Here is a 25,586-nt window from a genome sequence, read left to right on the forward strand (position 1 = left end):
CCGAAGTCCTCGAATAATTGCCTATAGAGACGTTTCTTTTCCTTGATATTGACCTTATTCTAAACAACTCCAACTCATTTAATTCGCATGTGAAGATGACTTTGTCATAATAATAATAATAATAAATGAAATTCATCATCAAATCAAATTTTACAACCTTAATAAATTATTCCACTACTCCTTTCATTTTCTAGTCATTATTAAGTGTCTATATTTATTTTTCCTTATAAAATATTAAATTCTAAAATATAAATTTAATCTAAGGACTTTATTCAGTGGTAAAATTAAGATTTGAAAAAAAGAAGAAATTGAAAAATTTATCTTAAATTTAGGTATTTTTGTTTTAATTCCAAAGATGAGAGTCACCCTCAGCAGCTCTAATTTTATCATCAAGTTTGATAATAATATTTAATTATTTTTTATATAAAATAATAATTATCGTATTTATTAAGAGTCTTTTTGGTGAAGAATAGATATTGCCTTTTAGCTTAAGATATTTGTTAGAGGGGTCTTCTTGCCTTACAACAATTTGGACATTGAGATAAATATGATTTGTATTGATATAGACTTATACCAACCAATATCATTTTGTCACAAATAATGTATATATATATATATATATTCCATTATGTAAATTATCTGAATTTTATTTTATTAATGAGATAATATTATCATAAATAAAAGCAATTAAGTATTAATTTTATAAATATAGAAAATTTGAATGTTAATTAAATAGCTACCCTATATTAAAGCCATAATGTTACAAATTCTAGAAAATTTGACTTTAGTTAAATAAATTTTTTTCCTACTTGAATTTTTTTTTTTAATTTTGATGATTTTGAATTATATAAGGAGATTCTTAGAAATAGTAGGTAATGGATATTGAGACACCCATTATTGGCTTTGTGTGTGCTCTCCTAACCCAAACCCTTAGTCATAGGTGGAACTAAAAGACAAAATTTGTGTCAAAATAATTTGAAAGTTCTTACATGGGATTAATTTTTAAAAATTATTATGCCACCTTATTCGTAAATGAGAATATTTAAATACGACGACAAAGAGAGAGAAAAAAGAATGAACTTTTAAAAATGATCACGTGACTTAATATAATAGTCAATGCCAACTCATGAATAATATTTTTGGGCTATGAGTTTGAATTGTCATTTACTCTTACATTTTCATAATATAATTATCACGTGCTAAAAGTTGAGTCGGATGTAAAATGTTATTTATCAAAGCAATAAACCACAACCACATTCATAGTTAGAGGAGAAGATAAAACATAATTAAAATGAGCACATATATGAAGGGTTTTTTACGTGAAAAAAAGACGAGAAAACTGTAAGAGATATGGAAGGTGACCAAGGAAGTAAAAAAGACCCTTCTTCTTTAAATGGAGATAACATGACCTAAAGGTAGAATTAAATGATATCGCGGTGTATACCTTAAAGGAGACGACTATAACACAGTGCAATGGAGGTAATGACACACATTTGCAAGTACCAGTTTTTATGAAACCAATGAAGTTGTGGTATCGGTCTTATAAGATATGACCGCAATGCAAGTGACATTACAATGTCGGCATGGAAGGCGATCAAAATTATAACATAAATAAGGTCGCAACATAAGCTTGAAAGGAGACAATTGTAACACAAGAAAGATCGTGGCTTGTCTTAAAAAAGAGGGTTATCAATTAAGCAAGAACATGTCACTACTCTTGAGATGATAGCTATGTTGCAAGCCAAGTTGTGAAATAATATCTTATGCAAGTGGAAGCTATTTTAACTATGGCCAGGCCTTACAATTTTTTATTTTCTAAAATTTTCTACTTACAAAAGTACCCCTCTTATTTTCTATAAGCCTAATAAATTTATAAATAAATATATACTTATACAAGTCTTTCTCTCTTTAAAAACTTAGGCTCTCTCCCACTTGTTTAATCATCAACCACAACCTTTTCGTGGAAATGCATGAAGACTTCCTATATGAAATGATTGAAAAGGAAAAGAAAAAGAAGAAAGAAAGAAGAGCCTGACAATGACCAAAAGAAATAATTTCAAAAAAGGCAGAAAGAACCCATTGACACTCTTTTGTTAAACATGGAGAAGTTTGAGCATAATTTCTTAGAAATAGATGGAGTTGGAATTGAATAAGTCTCCTTCACATTTGTCTTGAAAACTCACCACTGATCACCACCGTCCAATTTGAAATGCATGGTTTTTTGTCTCCCAAGTCAAGCCACAGGTTCTTTCTTTCAACTGTGGGATGCAATAACATAAATTTATGAGAAATAGAATTCAAATTGTTGACTCTTCCTCTCTCTTATTTTATTTGGGAAAGCTACAACTTTTGGGGGGATTTACCGACATACTATTTTATTTCATGCTATTTACATATTTAAGACCTAAAATTTTAATATTATATGCCTACCATCCTTTGAACAAATATGAAACAGTAAAGTTTATAAGGTGGTATGGGTGGTAAGAATGAAATATAGAATTGATATATTTGATATTAAAATTTTATATGAGTGGTAGGAATGCAATATTGACGTTTTGGATGTTAGATATGTAAATAATATAAAATAAAGTGGTATGTATGTCTTACGATGTTATTAGACTACAACCAAAGTTTTTATTTGGCAACTATTTGTTCACTACTTTCAATAAATTTATATACTAGAAAGTAGCTTTCTCCACAACAGCTTTACAATCATTTTATAAAAAACTACAACCGTCCCAAACAGACCCTAACATGCACACACACTCTCTTAATATATATAAAAGAGAGACCTTTGTATGATTCATTTTATTTCATGATAGAATGATGAGACAGTAAATTATATAAAAAAAATTTCATTTTTATGACATGTGAGACAGCAGGAATAAGAAGAGTTGGCTTTTCTATAGAATGATGATGATAGGTTGACAAAGTACCAGCACAATATTGCAACTAAAGGACTATATATTTTTCACATGTTCAATAGTATATCTGTGAAAAATGTTTCAGTAACTAACATGGTTGTTATCATAAACAAATTGACACCAATAAGAGCATGAAATACAAATAAAAAAACATGCTGTAAGACTTTGTTTGCTGTCTGGCATCATAATTAGTGTAAGACAATTTAATTAAAATAGTCAAATGGATGATGAATTATTGTGTAGGCCATGTGGTGGACATATTTGGATCTCAAAAAACATGCAATGGATCTCTTCCTTGTTCTCTATTGCTAAGTAAAGTTCAAAACTTAATCAAATTTTGATTAACTTTTGAGTCAATTTAAAATTGATTTGAGCCAATTTGATTCTTACCTCAATAGAAATTTTAATACTAACATGTCTAACTCTAAATTTGATACACTAGAAAATACATGGGTTTTGAATATAAAGAATTGGTTGGAATACAAAGTGGTGTAAAATATTATAAATGCAGAGTTTTCGAAAATTTTGATGTTTGGTTGGAATATAAAGTGGAGCAAAAGTAAAGTGAGATAAATGTAGTATATAGCATTTTATTTCAATTTTAAAGTAAATCAAACTCGCACAGTTTTGAATGAGAACCGTTTACACCACAAATAATCTCGCTTGATCACTACCCACCATCTCCAGCTACCACCGCCACCCACTGCCGGCCACCACCAACACCACCTCCCAAAAAAAACATACACTATATTTACTTTACATTCATCAAAACAATTCCAAAGTATTCCTTTTGCGCTGCATTTCTTTTTTAGCCAACCAAACAACCCCTAAATAAAATCCGGTATACACTAATGGCGCATCAAATTGCTAATCATGAATTTTACCAAAAATTATCTCAAGTTGTCAACAAACTGTCAATTTATCTAATAGACACGCTAATTAGAACAAAGATGATCCAAACATCATGCACATGCCTAATTACTTGTGTAATTATGTGAACCATATGTGTAATCAAACATGTTTCGCATTTCTAAAAAGGTACCATAAGTCTCTAACAGCTAATTTTATTTTCCGATTCTGGGGTTCTGGGTCGAAAGAGCTGAATAGCTTTTTAGAATTTTTGAACACCCTAAGCTTAGAAAATACCTTATAGTCTGAATTCTTACAAAGCTAGTGAAAAAGTGCACATATTTTCAAAATACTTGTAATTCTTATTAAGTGCTCCGAGGTAACTTTGAGCCGATTTCAATGATTCGTCATGATGTGTGTAAATTATAGAACAATAAAAATAAACATAATTTTAAAAAGAATTTCTCATCAGAAATATTGATATAGGATTTTTGTTCTTCCAGAAAGAATGACTTCTGATTATCTGAAATGAGTAATTACTAACAAACAGCGTAATGAAAATGTTAATGCAGTAGTGTCAGAGGATCGTATAAAGAATTCTAGATTTATGATTTTTGTTTCAAATATTTAGGTTTTTAGAGTTGTGATTGAAGCAATTTAGTGATTTGGATCGTGCTCTTTAGGTATGATGCAGGTATTTTATGAGATGTATCGGTGAAATTCTCTCTTATTTAAGTATCACTGAGTCTAAACATCTTCGCGCAAGGTCATCATCTCTATGTTTTTAGGATCTTCTTTTTGGCATCATCTTGGCCATTTATTTTCCCTCGAGCGCATCTTCAAACACAACTATGGATCAACCTCAATCTTTTAGTTTCTCTCTCTTGTTCTTTCTTGAGAAGACTATCATGCTACTCTCTCTCTCTCTCTTGTTCTTTCTTGAGAAGACTATCATGCTACTCTTATGCTTACATATTGTACTCAAGACCTTCTAAAAAATACATATTACTATTGAATATCTCTACAATTAATATTTGTCGTTTGGTTGAAACACTAAATCTGGCGTTCATCTTTCTTGGCTTGAATTTTCTTTCTTTAACTCCTTATTTATTAAACTACATGTAGTTCTTTACAAATTCTTGAATACTCAGCATGAGTGCTCGCATTCAATCAGAACAAAAAAAAATTACACCCTCAATATCATCTTTGTATGGGGAGAATCATGCTTTACAACATTCTTGAGCTATAGGTTATGTTTACTTTACCCTAGCATGTGGAGCATCAAGCATGTAAGTGGGATTTGCAACTTCGTTGATGGACATGCCCATAGGTTGGGAGTCATGTTATGAAATGCTTTTAATGTATCATATTGGATTATTGCATACTTATGATGTACCACTTTGCATCTTTTTTGATGCATTGCATCACATAATTGTCGATGTCATGTTTGAAGCTTTAGTATGACCATTTTGCATGCTATTTATGTTGTATGTCATATGCTTTTCAATGCACAATGATGCATATTTTTTAACACAACACAACACACTCATGTTTACGTATAATGCTCCGTTTGCATGCTTTGCATTACTTCGCACATATTTATAAACCATTTTACATGCTGCTCGATGTGACCCATCACAAAAAATTTGATAGGTTCTATTGCATTGTGTGGTATGCATCGTTTAGCATACTTTTGATGCTTCATGTCATGTGTTTTTTGAAGCATCATATTGCTAGCTATTCAATACCCTGCATTATAGACTTCATGTTTAAAATGTTCCAACTTGCATGTTTTTTTAAACATCATATTGTATGTTTTTTTATGCCTTGCTTTGCAAAATATTCAGCACACCATCTTGCTCATTTTCATCTATAAAGCTTGCTTGTATTTACACCTTTGGCAATGAAGAGAGATTTTCTCAAATTTATGCAACAACAACAACATCAAGCCTTTATCCCTCTATATGGGGTCGGCTACATTAATCTTTTTTATTCATGGTGTCATGATAGGAGTTAAATTCTCATTTAAATCTAATAAAGAAATGTCATTTCTAATATTTTATAACCAAAACTTTTTAGGTGTACCTCTACCTTTCTTAACATAAGCCAAATCCAATACATCTACTTTCCTAACCGGGTCATCGAAAGGCCTCCGTTTTATGCGACCAAATCATTGAAGACAAGTCTCTCTAATCTTATCTTCCACAGGAGCTACTCCAACTTTTTCATGTATATGCTCATTTTGTATCTTGTGACTAAGAGTAAAGCCACCTATCCACCTGAGCATCGTCCTCATCTCTGCAACACTTAACTTAATATATGCTTCACTTTTAATGACTAACATTTTGCACCACAAAGCATTACAGCTCTCACCGTCATCTTATATAATTTTTCTTTAAGTTTGAGGAGGACTTTTATATCACACAACAAGCCTGATGGATTCCTCCACTTCAACCATCCAACTTGAATTCTACTAATAATATACTTATCTATTTCTCCATCACTCTGAACAATAGACCCAAGATATCTAAAATGTGTACTCTTATTAATAACTTGATCACCCAAAGTCATTATTCCCCAACTAGAACTGTTACTGCTAAAATTACACTCTATATATTTGGTTTTAGATCTACTCAAACGAAAACCTTTAGACTCAAAGGTTGACCTCATTAATTCAAGTTTACCTTCAACTCCCTCTCTTGTCTTATAAACAAGAAGAATATCATCAGCCAAAATCATACACCAGGGTACAACCTCTTATAAATGTCTAGTGAGCACATCCATGACTAAAGCAAAAAGATATGGGCTTAAAGCCGTTCCTTGATGTAATCCAACAGAAATAGAAAAATACTTGGTCAAACCACCTTGTGTTTGAACACAAGTAATAACTCCTGCATACATATCCTTAATGAATTGAATATAAATATTTTTAACCCCTTTCTTTTCTATAACTCTCCATAGCACTTCTCTTAGATTTTTATCATATATTCTTTTTCTAAATCAATAAATATCATATGAAGCTCCTCCTTATTTTCTCTATACTTCTCCATCAAACCTCTCAATAAATGTATAGCTTCCATAGCAGACCAACCAAGCAGGAATCCAAATTGATTTTTAAAAACATTAATATCACATCGTAATCTACGCTCCATAACTCTATCCCATAGTTTTAAAGTATACACATTAACTTAATTCATCTATAATTCGCACAATATAGTGCATCACCCTTATTCTTAAAAATAGGAATCAAAATAATCATTCTCCACTCATCTGACATCTTTTTAGTCTTCAAAAGAATATTAAAAAGTTTAGTATTCCAAGAAATTTCTTCATGTTCTAAGTATTTCCACACCTCTACTGAAATATCATTAGGTCCAACAACTTTCCCACACTTCATTTTCTTTAAAGCCTCTTTAACTTCAGTTTTACTAATATGCTCCCCATTCCATCAAAATGTCATCAATGAGTTATATGTAATGTACTTAAAGGCTCCATCTAATTTTATATTGGCAACTGCAAGGTTTTTATAAGTTGATGTAGACACACAAGTAAGAAAACCAACACAAAGAGAACAATGGATAGAACTTAAACCAAACTTTATTAAAATAAAAGCAAATAACTGAAACTTCAAAATCCAACAAGAAAACACTAAGAGGTTTTAAGGAAATAAAGAAAAATAAAAGATGCTATCCTCAGACAACCGTCAGAGCGGGTTCCTCACATGCATCGAATTGTAGGGTAAATAAGATAAGTGCATAAGACTAGCAAACCGATGGTCCACCACTGCAAGATTGTCCAATTTCTTCAACAAATGCTTCCAAATCAACCAAGACACGACACCCTAAAGTTGCTTCACTTTGAGAAGAAGGATACAGATGGAATGGCACTTGCGGAGAGACGAAAGAGGTTAGAAGCCGAGACGAAAGGTTGGAAAGAGCTCGCAAGATTTCCGGAGGGGATGAGAAAGAAGGCAGACAAAGCTCGCAAGCTTTTCCAATAACCCACAGGTCAATAGCAATTTTGCTCGCAATAATCAACTAATTTTCTTCGCAATATCTTCTCATATTTATAGGCAAGGTAGGGGAATGCCAAAAGCCACAACATTAATTTCCATTAGAACCGAAGCACCATTAGCACAGAAATCCCCCCCAAACTTTTCGGAAATCATTCCAAACCCAAGAACCGAAGCAGCAGCCGCGGGAGACAAGGAGGCAGCACGGAACCAAGGAACCACAGCCACAGGAATCATCCCAGACACGAAAAAAATAGCAGCCATCCGTGTAACCCCATATTAATTCTTATGCATTAACAAGCCAGGGTTTCCCAAGAAGAAAGGGAAAGGGGAAGGGACAAGGCCACTCCAAAAGTAAATCCTTCTTAATGAGATACCTTTAGAGAATTAATGAGCTACTAAACTCCAGCTCAAACAACTAAGAGAACAAGCTCAACACCATATGCTTCAAAACAGCCAACCCGTGAACCATCAGCAGCCAAGGACCAATCGAGCTAGCAAACCAAAGGTCTACCAAGCCTTATGCACAATCTATCATGATCATTGGATACTTTCCCATCATTGGATAGCTAAAAAAAGAAAAGAGCATAAAATAAACTATTGTTCAAATAAAAATAAAAATTACAGAAACATTTGATAGCATCATAAGTGAATGAGTAGGATATAGGGGATAAAAGAACAAGACAAAAGAACAAAAAAAAAAGTTGAGGTAAGGGGGACAGAGCGCTCAAGTGATTTGCTAGAGAAGAAAAAATGTGGATTGAGAAAGGAAGAAGCATGAGAGGGAAAGGATTGGTGGTTTATAAAGAAAAGAGAAAATGATTAAAATGGTCCCTCATCTCTTTGTGAGAAATCAAAATTGCCCCCAACTCTTTTAAGAGACCAATATAGTCCCTCAACTCCTTAAAAAGTGGCAATTTTGGTCATAATATCAAATTTTAGGATTAATAGTATTAAATCAAGGGGTATTTTGATCATTTTTTAATTAAATTATTTATCAAATATAATTATCAAGTAATAGAATTATTTTTAAATATTAAATATTTTTTTCATAAAAAAATTATTAATAATTCTAATATATAACGATCCTAAATTAAAACTAGAATTATTAATAATTTTTAAATTAAAACTAGAATTATTAGTATTTTTTATTAAAAAAGTATTTAATAAATTTTTTAAAAATTATTATTACTTGAAAATTATATTTAATAAATAATTTAATTAAAATAATGAACCTCAAAATTTATTGTGAGATGAAAAAATATCCTTTTTAAGGAGTTAGCTGATCAAATTGGTCCCTCAAAGGAGTTGAGAATCATTTTGATCTTTTTTCTCATATAGAAAAATAGCAAATCTTTTATCTGTAGAAATTTAAGATGTTTTCATCTCTACTGAATATTTAACTTTATCCTCTAAATTCTTTAATAGAAAGCATCCTTCGCAGCTTAAATCTGTAGAATTGTATTGCATGTGAACACAAAAGAAAAGGAGCTATAGAAAACTAGTTCGATGAGATTTTTTCTGTAAGCATTTACCTATAGATAGTAATTTCTTTATAAACTAAGATGTTGTTTCTACTTAAAAGTATATGATATTTAAGGGCAGAGGATAAGATCTACATGATCTGGAATATTGTTTTAATTGAAACGTTTTGCCAAGGTCTCTAGGAGGAACAACTCACTCTCCTCAACACCTTACGCCATATTTTCATAAAAGAGAGGGAAGTAATTAATTATTCCCTGTGAATTATATCTAAATATAGATATTAATGTGTACAACTCACTCTCCTCAACTAACCTAAACTTACTTTGATTTCAATTGCGTTCAATATGGGAAATGGAAACAATTTTTATGAATTCCATCCTAAAAAATATCTTCCACATTGATTCTAATACTAGATCAAGTTTTTATGCCCAACCTACATTGTAGACCCAATTGGAGACCTTTGTAATTGATACAATGCACTATTTGATAAGTACTTGAGATTTATTTCCCTCCTTATAGAAAGCACATGAACGATTGCAAAAAACTCCCAGATAAACATCCAATTTTATTTTGGCAAGCAAAAAGTTTACTGGGACAGAAAATTGCCAGTGTCACAAGTAACATGCCAGTTTGTTCGGTCACTAGTTAGTAGCCACCTCATGCAAACTTTTTCAGAACAGTATTCTTAGCTAGAAGTAGGGGAAACTAAAATCTTTTTGGTTCACATTGGGGCTGTTTAACATGGACAAGAATAACAGATGAAAGAATGTAAAGAATATCTCCTTAATTCAATATCAATTGATGTAAATACTATACAAGGTTTCAGAATGTAAAATGACAGTATAAAAACAGTCAGACCATTAAAATGAGAAATATGTACAGGTCATGTACCCTCAATAACTAGAACAAATACTGAGGCGCCGTTAAAATAGCCAATGCCTCTTCTTTGGCTTGTAATTAACTTTAAGATCTACAAAAGTAAAATTAGAAACAAACTTTAATTATAAATGAATAAAAACTAGATCATGAAGAAGGACATAAAATTGAATAAAGTAATAGCTCCAGATTATGAAATAGCAAATTGATATTTTTTTAAGGTGGAAATAACCTTGGAGTTCATAGAGTGAATTGTAATGTACTTCAGACCAAAAGCTTAGCCATAACTCTGCATCAAGGAGAAATAAAAAGTTACAAAAAATTTATATGAAGTACAAGATAAATTAAAGGTTACATGACAAGAAAATGTTAATTGTTCTTTATTCATTTATGGACTTAATGTGCCATTATGTTTATTATCTCTCTCTCTCTCTTTCCTTATAATTAGATATAAACAACGGGTCTTAGAAAGTCTTTGATTTCTGTAACCTGCATTTTTTTTACTATTTCCATGATTGAAACTCATGAGATTATTTGAGACCCTCCATGGTTGTACATACTTTATGTGATGTGGGTTAATGTTGAACAATGTAAATTATCTATGTTCTTCAATGCAACTGGCAAAAAACCTAAAAAAATGGTATTGAATTATCAAAAGAATTCTATTTCGGTCAAAGTACAGCAGAAAGATTGACACTGAAATAGTTGTACAAGACAAAGAAAAAAGGCAAAAAAAAAAACTAGTAATGATAGGCCTTTTTGAATGCTAGAAGAAGATTCCGACGAATCCTTGTTACAGAATTCTTGCACCGAAAGCAGGGGACAAGCTGAAATTGTGGCAGGAATAGTTTTTTGGAAAACTAGGAAGTGGACTGCAGCCTTCTGGGAGGAAGACCTTGCCGTTCCGATCATTTGGAGAAGTTACAGCAGCCTACAAGTAGGCTGCTGGAAGAGGACAGCAACCTTCTTGCGGCTGGACAGCACCTCTTGACTTCTGGAAGGAGGAAGACAGCAGGAAGGGAATGAAAAAACCCCTGGCCGCTTGCTGGTTGGACAGTTCAGGAGGGCTGGCGGTCATGGACAACAGCAAGAAAGGGCTGTTGATGTGGAGGGGACCTGGTGACTGTGGAGGAAGGATCAGCGGCAGGGCTGGTGGAATCCTGCAGCTGAAGGCTGGATGGGTGGCTGTAGAGGATAAGCTGGAGGAAGAGGTGGCTGCAGCTGTGGGCAGAGAAGGGACGAAAGGAAAGAAAAGAAAAGAAAGAGCTAAAGAAAAAGGAGAGAGGGTGGGGGCCGGTTGGCTATTTGAACCAGTCAAGCCCTTGCTCATGCGTCAAAGATGCTTCATGATTCAAAGAGTTTGAAATTTGGAAAATAAAATATTTTAGTCATTCAATGTCAACGAAGTTTTTCATAAACGTACCAGATATATATAAATGATAGCTTCATGGTTGCAAATCAAACTTAAGATAAAAGGCACTGATTTGGAGGGAGATTATTATAGGAAACACTTGAAGATCTCAAGTATTTCCTATCAATCTTCGGAAAACAGAGAGCTTTCTTATCAAAATCCACACAAAAACAGGAAAACGGTAGAAAATTTGTAATATTTGATGAACTGGAAGCGGAAAATAGCGAGATACAATTGATCCTCTATTCAAGAGGAGGATCGTTCTCTCCCAATCTCTAGACGCCGCTAGAGCCCAAAAGAAATCAAAGATATCTCAAATTTCAGCCAAATTCAAGATGCCCTAACCCTAGGAAAACAAAATATTTAATGCATACAAATCAAAAGGAAATCCCTAAACAGTCCATACATTCAAATTTCCCTCCCAAATCCCTAAAAAATCCTTCCTAAAATGGTCTGGGGATGTTGGCGGTGCGATCGGTCGCGGAAAAGGGGCGGAGGCAGTCCGCCTCGTCGTGCTCGGGCCGGTCCCGCGTGGACCAGTTTAACAGATTATTAAAAATGATTAGGTTAAAGCCAAACCACTAAACACTAATGTTCTATTACTAATCAGTTAATATTCATTTGTATAATTTTTACGCATTATTGCTCAAACTTTTGTATCCCCATGTTTTTAGTGAATAGATTTTGAGCATAAATGACCTTCAAGTATTTCTATTTGATTTTAAACACCCAACTCAATGCCTTATTAGGTGTGCTTATTACATACATAATTTTGGATTGAAAATCTTTGCTAGATATAAATCTATTTGCTTTAGCATCAAGCAACCTACAAGATCCTCTCTCCTTAAAATATAAAAGATTATTGTTATTTTGGAGTAAAAGGGGAGAAATTTTGAAGCTAAGCATCTTCCTTAATCTTGAACATACAATAATATGAGTTCACCAATCTTCATCATGGCTCCCCACTATATCTCTAAGAAGTCATCTTCAATATCTACAACTTCATTTTAGTATATCAACTCTAACATTTTTAGTTCTCGTATTTCGCTATAGATTAACTAAGATTTCTCTTAACATGGATTCAAAAGTTTTGTTATGTTGAGAGATTTAGGGGCTGTTTGATTGTCTAAAAAAGAAATGCAGTGTAAAAAAAATGTAGTGTAAAAAGAATACAGTGTAAAAGGAATAATTTGGAGTTGTTTGAATGAGTGTAAAAGGAATACGTGACTTTAATTTTTTTTGTTTGATTTGAAGTAAAGTGAATGCAATGTAAAATATAAAATAGTTGTGCCCAAGGTGGCCAGCAGCTAACGTTGGAGGATGGCAGGTGGCGGACGACAATGGTTTGTGGCGGGCAGCGGCGGTAGGCGGTGGTCAACGACGGTGGCCGGCGTCATGTAGCGGATGGTGGCGGTGGAGACGGTGGCTGTCGTTGGTGGTCAAACAAGATTTGGAGAAGTGTAAACTGTTCTCCCTCAAAACTGGGCGAGAACGATTTACCTCAAAAATGATCTAGAATAGAATACACTGCATTTACTTTACTTTCCCTTAAACTTGGATTTGCTATTCATCCAACCAAACACTCCATAACCCATGCATTTTTACTCTACTTTACACCCTAAAGTATTCCAACCAAACAGCCTCTTAGGTGATTTTGAGTTTATGTAAGTATGATCTCCAGCATCCCTTTCATGATGATACACTTTCAAGGTTTCTTTGTTGGTACATCTCTAGCCTCTTTCCCACTGATTAGTTCTAAATAAAAATAAAGCCAAATAACATAAATTATTGTATTTTTTTCCTTTATATGTTTGCCCTAAGAGACTTAGTGTTTCTTTGTGCTTATATAATTAATACATAATGGGAATCAGATTGTTAGCGAAATCATATTATATGCAATCAACTAGGAGCATGTGTCATTCTTAAATAAGAAAGGCCGCTCATCAAGGCAGCTGTAATATACCATGCAGAGTTGGTAGGCATCACACTTTTCTCATGGTGAAAATCTATGGTTGTTAACCTATTTTCTAGTGCGAGAAGTAAAACGCAAAGGAATCCTTTAAATACATAATAATATTTGGAAATGATCAAAATCACGTTTTTAAATTTGAAAACTGCAACTAAATGCAATAATATGACATCAAGCATTACCTCTTTGGGGAGTCTGGTTGTGTGGAACAATTTCAACAAAACATGTATCCCTGAATGATGTAAGCAAACAGATTTTCGCCCCAAACTGCAAAGAAAAGACAATCAAATAGTATTCCTATTGTTCACCAATAAATAAAATGTAACATCATAAAATAATTTACCATCAAGATTATCCGAAAACCAAGAATTAAGAGCAAAGTAAAAAAATACAATGGAAAAAAGGAGCTTATGCTGATTGCCTAACCAAACCAACTAGCAAACAGTCAAAAAAGTGACAATTTCTTTGGTAGAGAAGGGATCATAAACTAGAAAAAAAAACACAAAAAAAAAACGAAGAAGAAAAAAATACTTCAAAGTGAAAAGCTTGCTTGGTCAATATTTGGGTGGCATGAATTTATAGGACATTTAGAATCCTCCAATCCCACCCTTAAAATGTGTTCTGAGGGTGGAATATTCCAAATTAAGTCCAGCATATTAGTGGATGGATATCTATCCACTCAAAAGCTCCAGTAAATGGTTAAGTGTGAATACTAGTTTGTTAAGCACACATCCCTCACTGCTACTTTTTTAAGAACTCATCTATTACTTCACTTTTGATTACGAGACTTTTCCACTTCCATCTACCACAATATGATAGGTCGGTTCTCCAGCCGGCCCCACCTGGGCCGGCCATTGTTTACAGGAGGTGGTTCAAACCGCCTCCTCTGTAGCCGTCTTAGCATAAGGGGCCCACGACCCTATTTAATTTAATGAAAAATTATATTTTAGGCAAGGAGGGAGGCGGCAAAAGCTTTGGAGAGAAATAATTTGAAATTAGAAAATTGGTGGGTTATAAATAGGCATGAGGGGGGAGGTTCAGGGCATGCTTAAGTATTGTATTCTCTTGGGGTCTCTTGGGAGTTTTGGGCTCTAGACCTAGTGTCTAGAGATTGGGAGAGAACGATCCTCCTCTTGAATAGAGGATCACTTGTATCTTGTTTTCGTATTTGTTTGGCTTTGATTTCCTCGTTGCAATACAACGTTTTGGAAATCTGATTTTTGGTCAGATTTTGCGTTATTCTCGCTGTTTTCACCAATTAGTGATTGGTATTAGAGCGTTGTCTTGGGACCATCGGCGGCTGAAATCCAGAAATTTCAGCAAAGAAATTTCATCCCCAAGAAGATCTTCTAGTAAATCTTAGGAAGAAAGATGGCTGGGAAGAAGGTCGAAGTTTTGGCAGGTAAAATTGGGCAACTAAAATCAGATTTGAAGGAAAAATTCTCTGATTTTCAAAATCAGATTTCCTCCATCAACGAACGGTTGGAAGGAAAGTTCACCTTGATGGAAGAGATGTTGAAGAAATTATTAGAGGTGAAGACAAATCCGATAACATCGGAAAAGCAAGGGAGACCACCGGCGGCCGTGGGAGCGGAGGGAATCCAAATCTGTTTAGGGGGAGGGAAAATCCGGAAGTGGAGATCCTTGAGGGAGTAGACGACATGCCACCTCTAGAACCACTTTCTAGGGAGGAGATGAGTATGTGTTACAAAAAGAGGGGTGCTGATTTTGTGGGGAAAAGAGGAGATTTCTACCATCGAGGTGCTAATTTTGAAAGAAGAATATGGGTTGGGGGCAATGCTGATGCAGAATAGAATACCCATAGCTTACTTCAGTCATATGTTGTCAATTAAAGCTAGATTGAAGTCTATATATGAACGAGAATTGATGACCATCGTGCTGGCTATTTAAAATTGGAGACTATACCTGCTGGGACAACACTTTATCATCAGAATAGATCAAAGGAGCTTAAAATACCTATTGCAGCAGAGGATGGTGGCGAAGGAACATCAGGGTGGCTGTCTAAACTATTGGAATACGATTTCGAGGTCCAGTACCGACCAGGGTTGGAGAATAAGGCGGCTGATGCCTTATCCAGGTGTGGGGAGAGCTTCAGGAGATGACCATTTCAATTCCCCTGATGGTAGATTGGGGGACTATCCATGAAGAAAGTGTGCAAGATGAAGAGTTGAAGAAGATCCGGATGGATCTACTGAAGGATAGGAGCAGCCACCTAGGCTACCCCCGACGGGGAGAGGCAGTTGTACCATGGAAGGTTTGTGATGCCACGAACCTCCGTCCATATTCCCCAGCTATTGCAGGAGTTCCATGGGAGTGCCATGGAAGGCCATTCCAGAGTGAAAAAAGACATACAGGAGACTTGCTGTTGAATTGTACTGGAAATAAATGCATAAGAATGTGCAGGAGATGGTGGCGAGGTGTGAAGTGTGTCAGAGAAACAAGTATATGGTTATGGCTCCTGGTGGGTTACTAAAACCCTTATCACTTCCAAATAGAGTATGAGAGAAAGTGTCTATGGATTTTATAGATGGTCTACCACGATCAGAGGGGTTCATGGTTATTATGGTGGTGGTTGATAGGCTAAGTAAGTATGCACATTCCATTTCCTTGCGACACCCCTACACCGCAATGATAGTGGCACAACTTTCATCAGGGAGGTTGTTAGACTACATGGGATTTCAGAGTCGATAGTATCGGATCGAGACAAAGTGTTCCTCAACCAGTTTTGGAGTAAGCTGTTCAGGTTATAGGGCACTGTCCTTAAGAGAAGCACCGCCTACCATCCCCAAACGAAGGTAGTAAACCTGAGTTTGGAAACTAGAGGTGTTTTGCTTCAGAAACACCAAAGATGTGGGCCAAATGGTTGGCATAGGCTAAATATTAGTACAATATATTGTACCCCACTGCTTCTCAGATAACACCTTTTAAGGTGCTATATGAAAGAGATACGCCACACTTAGTACACTTTGGAAGAGGGAGCACACCAATATCTTCGATGGAGTAGCACTTGGAGGAAAGGGATAGAATGTTGGAGGAGTTGAAGAAACATTTAATGAGGGCACAACAAATCATGAAGAGACATGCGGATGCACATAGAAGAGACATCCAGTTTGAAGTGGGTGAGAATGTTTTCTTAAAAATGCGGCCCTACAGACAGAAGACCTTGGCCAACAGGAGAAATGAGAAGTTATCCTCAAAGTATTTTGGCCTCTATGAAATACTAGAAAAAATTGGAGCAATGACATAGCGCTTGAAGTTACCCCCAACCGCCACTATACATCATATATTCCATGTGTCACAGCTAAGGAAGGCTATAGGGGAACATGCAACCAGTGCAGAAATGCCGACAACATTGACTAAGGAGATGGAGGTGATCTTAGAACCACTGGAGCTAAAAAGGGTAAGATATGACAAGGAAGGAAACAAGGAAGTGTTAATCAAGTGGAATGATCTTAATGAAGCGACATGGGAGCTGTATGAGCAGGTGAAACATCAGTTTCCTTCCTTCCACCTTGAGGACAAGGTGGTTCTTTGGGAGGGCGGTATTGATAGGCCGGTTCCCCAGCCAGCCCCACCTGGGCCGACCATTGTTTACAGGAGGCGGTTCTGTAGCCGCCTCAGCAGAAGGGGCCCACAACCCTATTTAATTTAATGAAAAATTATATTTTAGGAAAGGGGGTAGGCGGCAAAAGCTTTGGAAAGAAATAATTTAAAATTAGAAAATTGGTGGGTTATAAATAGGCATGAGGGGTGGAGGTTTAGGTCATGCTTAAGTATGTATTCTCTTGGCATCTCTTGGGAGTTTTGGGCTCTAGACCTAGTGTCTAGAGATTGGGAGAGAACGATCCTCCCTCTCGAATAGAGGATCACTTGTATCTTGCTTTCGGGTTTGTTTGGCTTTGATTTCCTTGTTGAAATACAATGTTTTGGAAATCTGATTTCTGCCCAGATTTAGCGTTATTCTCTCTGTTTTCACCAATTAGTGATAGGTTTGCTTGCGAACTCATGTATTTCCCTTAGGATTACTTGTGAACTCAAGTATTTCCTATCACAATAATCTTCCATTCACATCAAAATCATCCATATTAAGCATCACCCCCATCAAATATAAATTTTTCAGCATCATTAAATATTATGCACCAAGAGCTCACTCAATCATGTATATCATAAAAAGGAGTAAATTGTTCTTATAGATTTATCATAGTAGAAGAAACCAAGACCCAAGAGCCGTATAAACTATAAGAACCATTTGATCGTAATTGGTCAATAAGCTTTAAAGCCCCTCTATAAGAGGGTGTAACACATGATTGATTTTTGTCTAATAAAATGGCAGTTGGACACCAAGTCACCAACCAACCCAAAAGCACAAGTTGATGAATAAGGATCATCACAAATAAAGTAAAAGCAGTAGAATAAATTATAGGACATGCAGCCTAATAAACTAAATGTACATGGAGGGAATACAAACACCTAAAAGAATAAATATTAGATAGATTTATAAGACCAACTAAATAATTCTAAAAGGATTTAAAAGAAACCCCAATCATATTACAACGAATAAGATTACATGACATGAAATATACGCCTAAAAATGATTTTTAATCCAATGGTTCTCAATTATGATACTAATAAAGTACTAGCTTATAAATTTCCAAGTGCTAACTCATGAAATCACATCTTTGATAGGTTTAATGCTCTTCCTCAAATTGAAGAAAAACTCCAAGAATATAATGAGCCCATTACAAATATAGTGTTAATAAGATTTCAATTCTCAATTTTACATTTATACTCCATAAGGCTCAATCCTAATTGATAGATTTTTTTTTTTACAGGCACTCAATCCGCCTCGTTCCTAATTGAGATTAGGGATTTAAATTAATGGTCGGGTTCTCAATTCTAGAGATGCCATCACCAGAAAAGTCGGCCAACAAAGTACATTGATTCACTCGGTGAATCATCGGGCATCACTTGCTTCGTCTCTAAGCTAAGTGAGAGGTTCTTTCCATTCTTCGAAGTGCTTAAAAATGCCAAGAAGTTTACCATGAGTTAGGATTGCAAACCACAATCACATTATAGGGAATAAGATTATAAGCAATGAAAAAGAAAATGACCAAAATTGTCCCTTAACTCCTTAGGAGGGACCAAATTTGTCCCTTATTATTTTAAGGGACTATTTTGGTCCCTAGACTCCTTAAAATGGTATCATTTTGATCTCAATGTTAAAAATTAACGAACAAAATAAGAATAACTCAAAAGGCTGAAAGATATAATCAGAATAACAAAAAAGTTGGTGAAATAAAATATTAATAACTACGAACCAAGAAAGCTTGCGTCGAAACCCCAATAATGAAACCCCTTCTCCGAACCCTCCAATATCTTCAACCCTTAGCTTCAAACACCGCCTTCCAACCTTTACTTATAGCTTCGACCCCCAGCATCGATCCCGCAGAGTAGCATAATTGAATCTGACATCGATCATACAGTCAATCCCGAGCGTTGATCCCGCAGTCAATCCTGAGCATTGATATAGTAGAGCAGTTGAACCCGAGAGTCGATCCCGCAGAGCAGTCGTTCTCGAACCCGAGCATTGATCCTACATCACAGTCGAACCCAAGCGTCGATCCCGCAGCGTAGTCAAATCCCATCATCGATCTTGCAGCGACATTGAATTCCAATGTACAGTGAGTGCTTATGCAGAAACTGTTCACCATGTTATTTTGATGCCTCGCTCATTTTGTTAAGTATTACATTTAATTTTGATACTATCTTCCCACCCCAGCTGTGAAGGAGACCTTTGCCATGGATTCACCCCCGTTCGGCTCACCCGCCTTGTCATGTTTTCTGGAGCAAAAAACTCGCACAGTTGAGTATAAGCAAACAGATAATGAGAGGAGTGTGTGTTATATATATATAACTTGATATAGCTGATTTGATTATTTTATTTTCTTCCCATTTGACAAAGGAATTGGAAGTGGTCTAAGAACCACTAGAGCTAAAAGGGGTGAGATCAAATAAAGAGTGGAACAAAGAAGTGCTTATTAAATGGAGGGAACTTCCCGACTTTGATGCTATTTGAGAACCATACGAGAGGGTGAATCATCAATTTCCTTCATTTCACCTTGAGGATAAGGTAAGTCTTTGGGAGGGGAGTAATGTTAGGCCGGCCCAAGGGACGGCTGAACCTCACTGCTACAAACGGTGGGCCAAGCGGCCGGGGTGGGGGCTAGTTTAGTGGGGTCTACTTACTAATTAAGCTTTGTATTGAAGGAAAAATTTGAATTAGGGGATGGTTAGGGATTATGTAATTTTCTTTTTGCTTTAATTACTTTCTTCTTGCTAGGGTTAGGATTATCTTGAATTTGGAGGCCGAATTTGAGATCTAGGATTTTGCTTTTGGGCTCTAGGTTTTGGCTAGAGATTTGGAGAGTTAAATCTTCCTCTCGAATAGAAGATTCTGGTATCGTTTGCTGTTTTTCTTGTTCTTTTGCTGAATTGGAGACTTTATGTTGCTGTTTTCTCTGCTAAGTTCGAATGTCTGCATCGAAATTGCTGAAATTCAGCAATTTCCTGCACTGTGGTGGCTGTTTTCTATCAAAGTACTGCAGTAATCTCAACTGGCTGCGTATAATAACTCAATTAAGCATGTTCATTGCTTTAATGCGTTAAAAGATGGTTAATGCACAGCCACGTCAAAAAGCTTTCATAAACAGGCAACCTGAATAGCAAAAAGAATCTGCGTGATTAAAAAAAAAAAGGTAGACAGAATATCAACAAGGTCAATGAGCAAAATTTATTCATTGCCAGTTGTAAGAAATTTTAGTTTGTCTCTGATTATAACATGACCTAAAGCTAGAATAATAACCTTATCAGCAGCTGCTTGTAAGGTAACATGGTCTCCCCATTCACCAGACCTGCAAAGATATCAATTTATAAAGTGCAAATTTATCATATAGTGAACTTCAACAATAACAACAACATCAAGCCTTTATCCCACTAGGTGGGGTCGGCTACATGAATCCTTTTTTCTCCATTGTGTCCTATTAAAAGTCAAATTCTCAAGAGAAGATTAGAAGAATATCTCACTTCGCCATTTTCTTACGGTATTGTTTGTACTTCATGGGAATATAGCCTTCATATATGGAACGAAACTCCTTCAGCTGGAAAGTCAACAACTTCATAAGACATTATTTAGCTTGTAAAATTAACTAAGAAACAGATAATTTTTCATCTCATGAATGCGGATATATGTAACTTGTGAATATTAAATTTGGCAGTAAATCACTTAAGTACTGAATGAACAAATATGCTTTTCAGAATTAGTCCAGAAAAAGGGACCATGATTTGTTGCAAAATAATTCAGAAATGATAGTTGATGTGCTTGGAAGATAAAAGTAGTCCCATACAGCAGTTGCAGTGGAAGATTTCGTTCTTCAATAGCAACAAACTGTAAAAACTCAATTCGGTAAATATGGCAAACTAGTTAACTCATTTGCTGGGAAAAAGGGGGTTGGCAAAGTAAACATAAATGTTCCCACTACAGGCAATTACAGTGTAAAATTTAAGTTTTAAGTGAATAGAAATACTAGAAACCTGTTTCACGACTTCTTTCCGCACAAGTTTGTGGTATTCTGATGAACCATACAGTTGGTCAGAGATTGCACGAAACTGGAACGTCCCAAAAGGTCAGTAACACCATTGTTTTCGAAAAACTTTAGGGATATTGTTCTTTGAAATATAAGTTATTTATATTTTTGCCAAACTGACCTGACAATTTCCATCACCAGAGACCTTCACTTCAAATAAACCGTAAGCAGTTAACCTGCAGTAGAATTTAAAACAAAGAAATCAGCATGGAACAATGGACTAGTGGAAAACTTGAAGAGCGATTTTCATCAAGTTAGAAATCAAGACTTAGCAAAACGGCTTCAGCTGTTGGAAAAGTCAAGCATCTTCAAGATTTTAAGGGTCAAAAAAGATCATTTTAACTTTCTGAATCACGTAAGTGAAAGGAAATAATACACTCAATGTAGCGGATTGGAAATTTGATGTTTTCACAATAACATATAAGCTTCAAAATAAACCAGCACGAAAATGTGAAAAACAGAAGTGTCACCTACATCATTGTCACTATCATTATCACTCGTACTAAAACAGATGGGAGAATCAAGAAGATCACAGATATGTTGCGCAAACTCTATGGTAAGTCCCATACAGCATGAAACTGCGTGCATTCGTGAGCCAATTGGAAAAGTTTTTTTTGGCAAAAAATATCTATTAATTATTTTTTAAAAAATTTCATATAACAATCTTTTATTTTTTTAAGATTTTATCGGTACTTTTAATTTAATTTTTTAACTTCCCATAAATATTTTTATTTTTGAAATTGATGATAAAATAAATTAATCTGTTGATGGTTAATGACATAATTATGAATTATTTTTAATGTTTTTTTTCAATTTAAGGCATATGCATCAATTTGCCTCAAAGCTTGTATCTCACCTCAAAATGCTTCAAATCAAGATTTTGCCTTTTTAAACATTGCACCCAACCAGTCAAGTCAACTTAATGCCACATAATGTTAACATTAAAACTATCTGCATGTGTGCACTCCATACTAGCAATCTGTTCTCTCAAGAAAGATGGTGCTCCACATGAACCCTGCTTTTTAGGCTTACAGCTCCATTTAGGAGTTGCATGTATGTTTGATTTAGGTCGGGGCTTACTACTCCACTTAAGATTTGCCCATATGTTTAATTTAGAACATGACTTACTACTTCCCTTAGAAGTAACCTGCCGTTTAAGTATAGGGGCTTTAATACTTCTCTTGGAAGTTTCCTAGATAATAGGTCTTATGGCTTCCATTGAAAGTAGCCTATGAATTACTTGGATAAATCTTACAACTTCCCTTAGAAGTTACATGTATATTTGTTTGGATAGGTCTTACGATTTGCCTTAGAAGTTGCTTATTAATTTTGGTTGGGGGTCTAACACTTCTATTAGAAGTTCTTCAAAGAGCATGTCTTACGACTTCCATTGGAAGCTGCCTAAGATTTGCTTAGATAGGTCTTATGACTTCCCTTAGAAGTTGCATGTGGATTTGATTTAGGGTAGGACTTACTGTATTTATTGAAAGTTGCCTGTAGATTTTAGAGTTTAGGGTAGGTCTTACAACTTCCAATGGAAGTGGCCTGTAGATTCTAGTTTTGGATAGATCGGATAGCAATACTTTGTACTTCAGTACATTTCTAGCTTTCGTTGGTACTATTGTTTCATTTAAACTCTTGTTTTAGTTTTGGTACTTTGTTTTTAACACTGTAGTCTTTGTCAGTACTTGCCTTTCGTTGGTACTATTGTTTCATTTACAGTCTTGCAATGACCCTTTGTTTATTTGTTTGCAGGTGTTCGGAGCACGCATTGCTAAGAGCTCGAATGGGTTTTAATTTGTTGAGTTTGTTTAGAGTTTTGTAGAGTTTTTGTTTGAGAGTTGCAGCTTGCTTGGGGCAAACAATGATTTGATTTGTTTTATTTTATTATTTTGAATTGATTGTATTAATTAATTAGTTAATTAATTAAGTAAAGTTTTAATTTTATTTTAAATTAATTAATTAGTTCATTAATTAAATAAAGTTTTGAATTAATTTTTTAATTAATAAATCAATAAGTTAATTAATTGAAGTTTTAATTTTATTTTTAAATTAATTAATTGGTTAATTAGTTAATTGAAATTTTAATTTTTATTTTAAATTAATTAGTTAATTGGATAATTAATGAATTAAAATTTTAATTTTATTTTAAATTGATTAATTAATTAGAATTAATTAACTGAAATTTTAATTTTCTTTTAAATTGATTAATTAATTGATGAATTAATGAACAGAGATTTTAATTGATTATTTTTATTTTAAATTAATTAATTAGTTAATTAATGAATTAAATGAAGTTTCAGTATGTTTAAATTGATTAATTAATGAAATGAAGCTCTCAAATTGTTTTCTAAAATTTTAAGAAAATTCAATAGCCTCCTGGCCTTCCCTCCCCGCGATGAGAGGTTGGGAGGGACTTGCCCTTTCAAATCCACCCGACCGAATAGGATTTGACGGCCAAGGGCTTCAGGACAATCATGGGTCCCAATATATGTTTCTTAATCATCGTGTGTGGCATCTGTTGAGGAAATTAATAATTTTAAATTTCTTCAGAATTCAGTAGCCTCCCAATCTCCCCTCTCCGCAAAAGGAGATAGGGAGGGCATTTTCTCTTTCAAACCCACCCGACCGGATAGGATTCGATGGCTGAGGGCTTTGGTATGTTGATTGGTACCAATATAGATCTTCTAATCTTCCAACGAGGCACTTGTTGCATTTTAATATTTTTTTTAAAAAAAAAACTTTATAATTATTTTTCTTGGAAATTTTGGCAGCCTCCTGATGTCCCCTCCTCGCGAGGAGAGGTCGGGAGGGCACTTGCCCTTTCAAACCCACCTGGCCGAATAGGATTTGATGGCAGAGGGCTTCAGGTAGGGGTGTAAACGAGTCCAATTTTGGCACTATTGAACTTGGATGGTCAACCGAAAAGCGAGCTCGAACTTAAGCTCGTCCTACTATAAACTAGCTCGAGCTACCTCGCAAGCCGCTCGATTTCGTGCCAGATTTCACATTTGTCCCATTTTTCCCACCCAATATCTTATTTTGCCACCTGTGTTTGTCCCGTAATTCGAAATCAGAACAGCTTGCATTAATGAAAATATCATAAATAACTTGCGAAAAGTAGAAACAATAGGTTTTTTTTAATGAAAACATGAACCGACAACCTTTTTTTTTTAAACAACTAGTAGCTTTTTATTCTTACTTTTTGAAAACTTCTCTCCTATATTAATGAAGAGATACCAAGCCTGTCATATCATTAATGAACTGCCGAAACAGGTATATTTTTTATTCTTCATTTTTGAGAACCTGACATATAGGTTGTCATATCATTAACGAAGAGCATAAACTGTTTATTTTTTTAATATAAAAATATGTTTCCTGATTAATTTAATTAAAATAATTTTATTAATTAAATAATTTCAAGCTGGCTCACGAGCCGAGCCTCAACCAACTTGAGCTAGTGGCTCGATAAGCTCGACTTGCGAGCTCGTTATCGAGTTGAGCAAGCTAGCTCACAAGCCGACTCAACTCACTTACACCCCTAGCTTCAAGACTGTTAGATATGTATCCAATTTAGATATCACACAAATGATTTTAAGGAAAAAATAAGTTTCCAACCAATGTTCATTATTGTCATCATAATTAACCATAGCTTAACTAACAGAGGTCTGCTTTATAAATCCTCATTTCTTTAATTCTTTTTAAATATTGTATGAGGTGTTAACTTCATTAAGATCAAATTCTTTGCCACTTAAAATCATGTTATATTTGTTTTAATACTCTTCCTTCCTAATTGACCTACGTATAATATGTCCATGTATCTTTATTGGTATACATTTTCCATAAGAAAATAATTAACCTATATAATCACATGTAAATAAAGTTTAATCAGACACATTTTCAAGGGAAATATAACCTATTCAGCAAGTACCGCAAAATAAAGCTAATAATTTATTTTCCAGGATTCGAACCCCAGGCCTAAGGGATAATAGAACTGGGCAATGACCTTAAAGATGCATATTGAAGTAAATAATTGGCAAGCATGTCTAAACACTAAAATGTTCAGCAGAAGAAAAGGAAATTTAAATTCGATGATGAAACATAGCAGAAAAAACAGCATGGATACACTTCAATATTTCAACAGATATGTGGACAAGAGATACCTCTGTAGAAGCCTCTGGTGATCTAGACTGGCCTCACTAAGATTTGGAATAAATGTATTGGTCCGTGGTACATGCTGTAAAATTAAAATTCACATACATGAAAAAACTCGTTATCTTTGCATTATATTGTAAAGAAGAGGAATATTCATACAAGAGAAATTAAGATGAACAGAGAAGAAAAAGTATAGTTAATAAGTTGTCAAATGGTTAATCATTTCCTTCAAACTCCGAAA

General features: G+C 34.7%; 1 protein-coding gene across 2 annotated transcripts in view; it reads right to left on the reverse strand.

The window, feature by feature from the left end:
- Nucleotides 1-2,038: 2,038 nt before the first annotated feature.
- The window catches only part of LOC110096386 (OTU domain-containing protein DDB_G0284757), a 28,419-nt gene continuing 4,871 nt past the window's right edge, over nucleotides 2,039-25,586 (reverse strand). Inside the window, exons 2-10 of one of the 2 annotated variants that reach the window (XM_020822308.1) lie at nucleotides 25,354-25,427; nucleotides 21,312-21,366; nucleotides 21,138-21,212; nucleotides 20,631-20,704; nucleotides 20,410-20,458; nucleotides 13,709-13,793; nucleotides 10,379-10,435; nucleotides 10,162-10,240; nucleotides 2,039-2,258 (exon numbers count right to left, since the gene is read on the reverse strand). In XM_020822308.1, the coding sequence (XP_020677967.1) occupies nucleotides 10,194-10,240; nucleotides 10,379-10,435; nucleotides 13,709-13,793; nucleotides 20,410-20,458; nucleotides 20,631-20,704; nucleotides 21,138-21,212; nucleotides 21,312-21,366; nucleotides 25,354-25,427 (516 nt within the window). In that variant the 3' untranslated portion in view covers nucleotides 2,039-2,258; nucleotides 10,162-10,193. Of the gene's footprint in view, nucleotides 2,259-10,029; nucleotides 10,241-10,378; nucleotides 10,436-13,708; nucleotides 13,794-20,409; nucleotides 20,459-20,630; nucleotides 20,705-21,137; nucleotides 21,213-21,311; nucleotides 21,367-25,353; nucleotides 25,428-25,586 lie in introns of those variants that run through there. The other variant, XM_020822307.2, reaches the window with a different exon arrangement.

Source organism: Dendrobium catenatum, unplaced genomic scaffold (genome assembly GCF_001605985.2).
Source record: "Dendrobium catenatum unplaced genomic scaffold, ASM160598v2 fragScaff_scaffold_621, whole genome shotgun sequence".
Lineage (NCBI taxonomy): Eukaryota > Viridiplantae > Streptophyta > Magnoliopsida > Asparagales > Orchidaceae > Dendrobium > Dendrobium catenatum.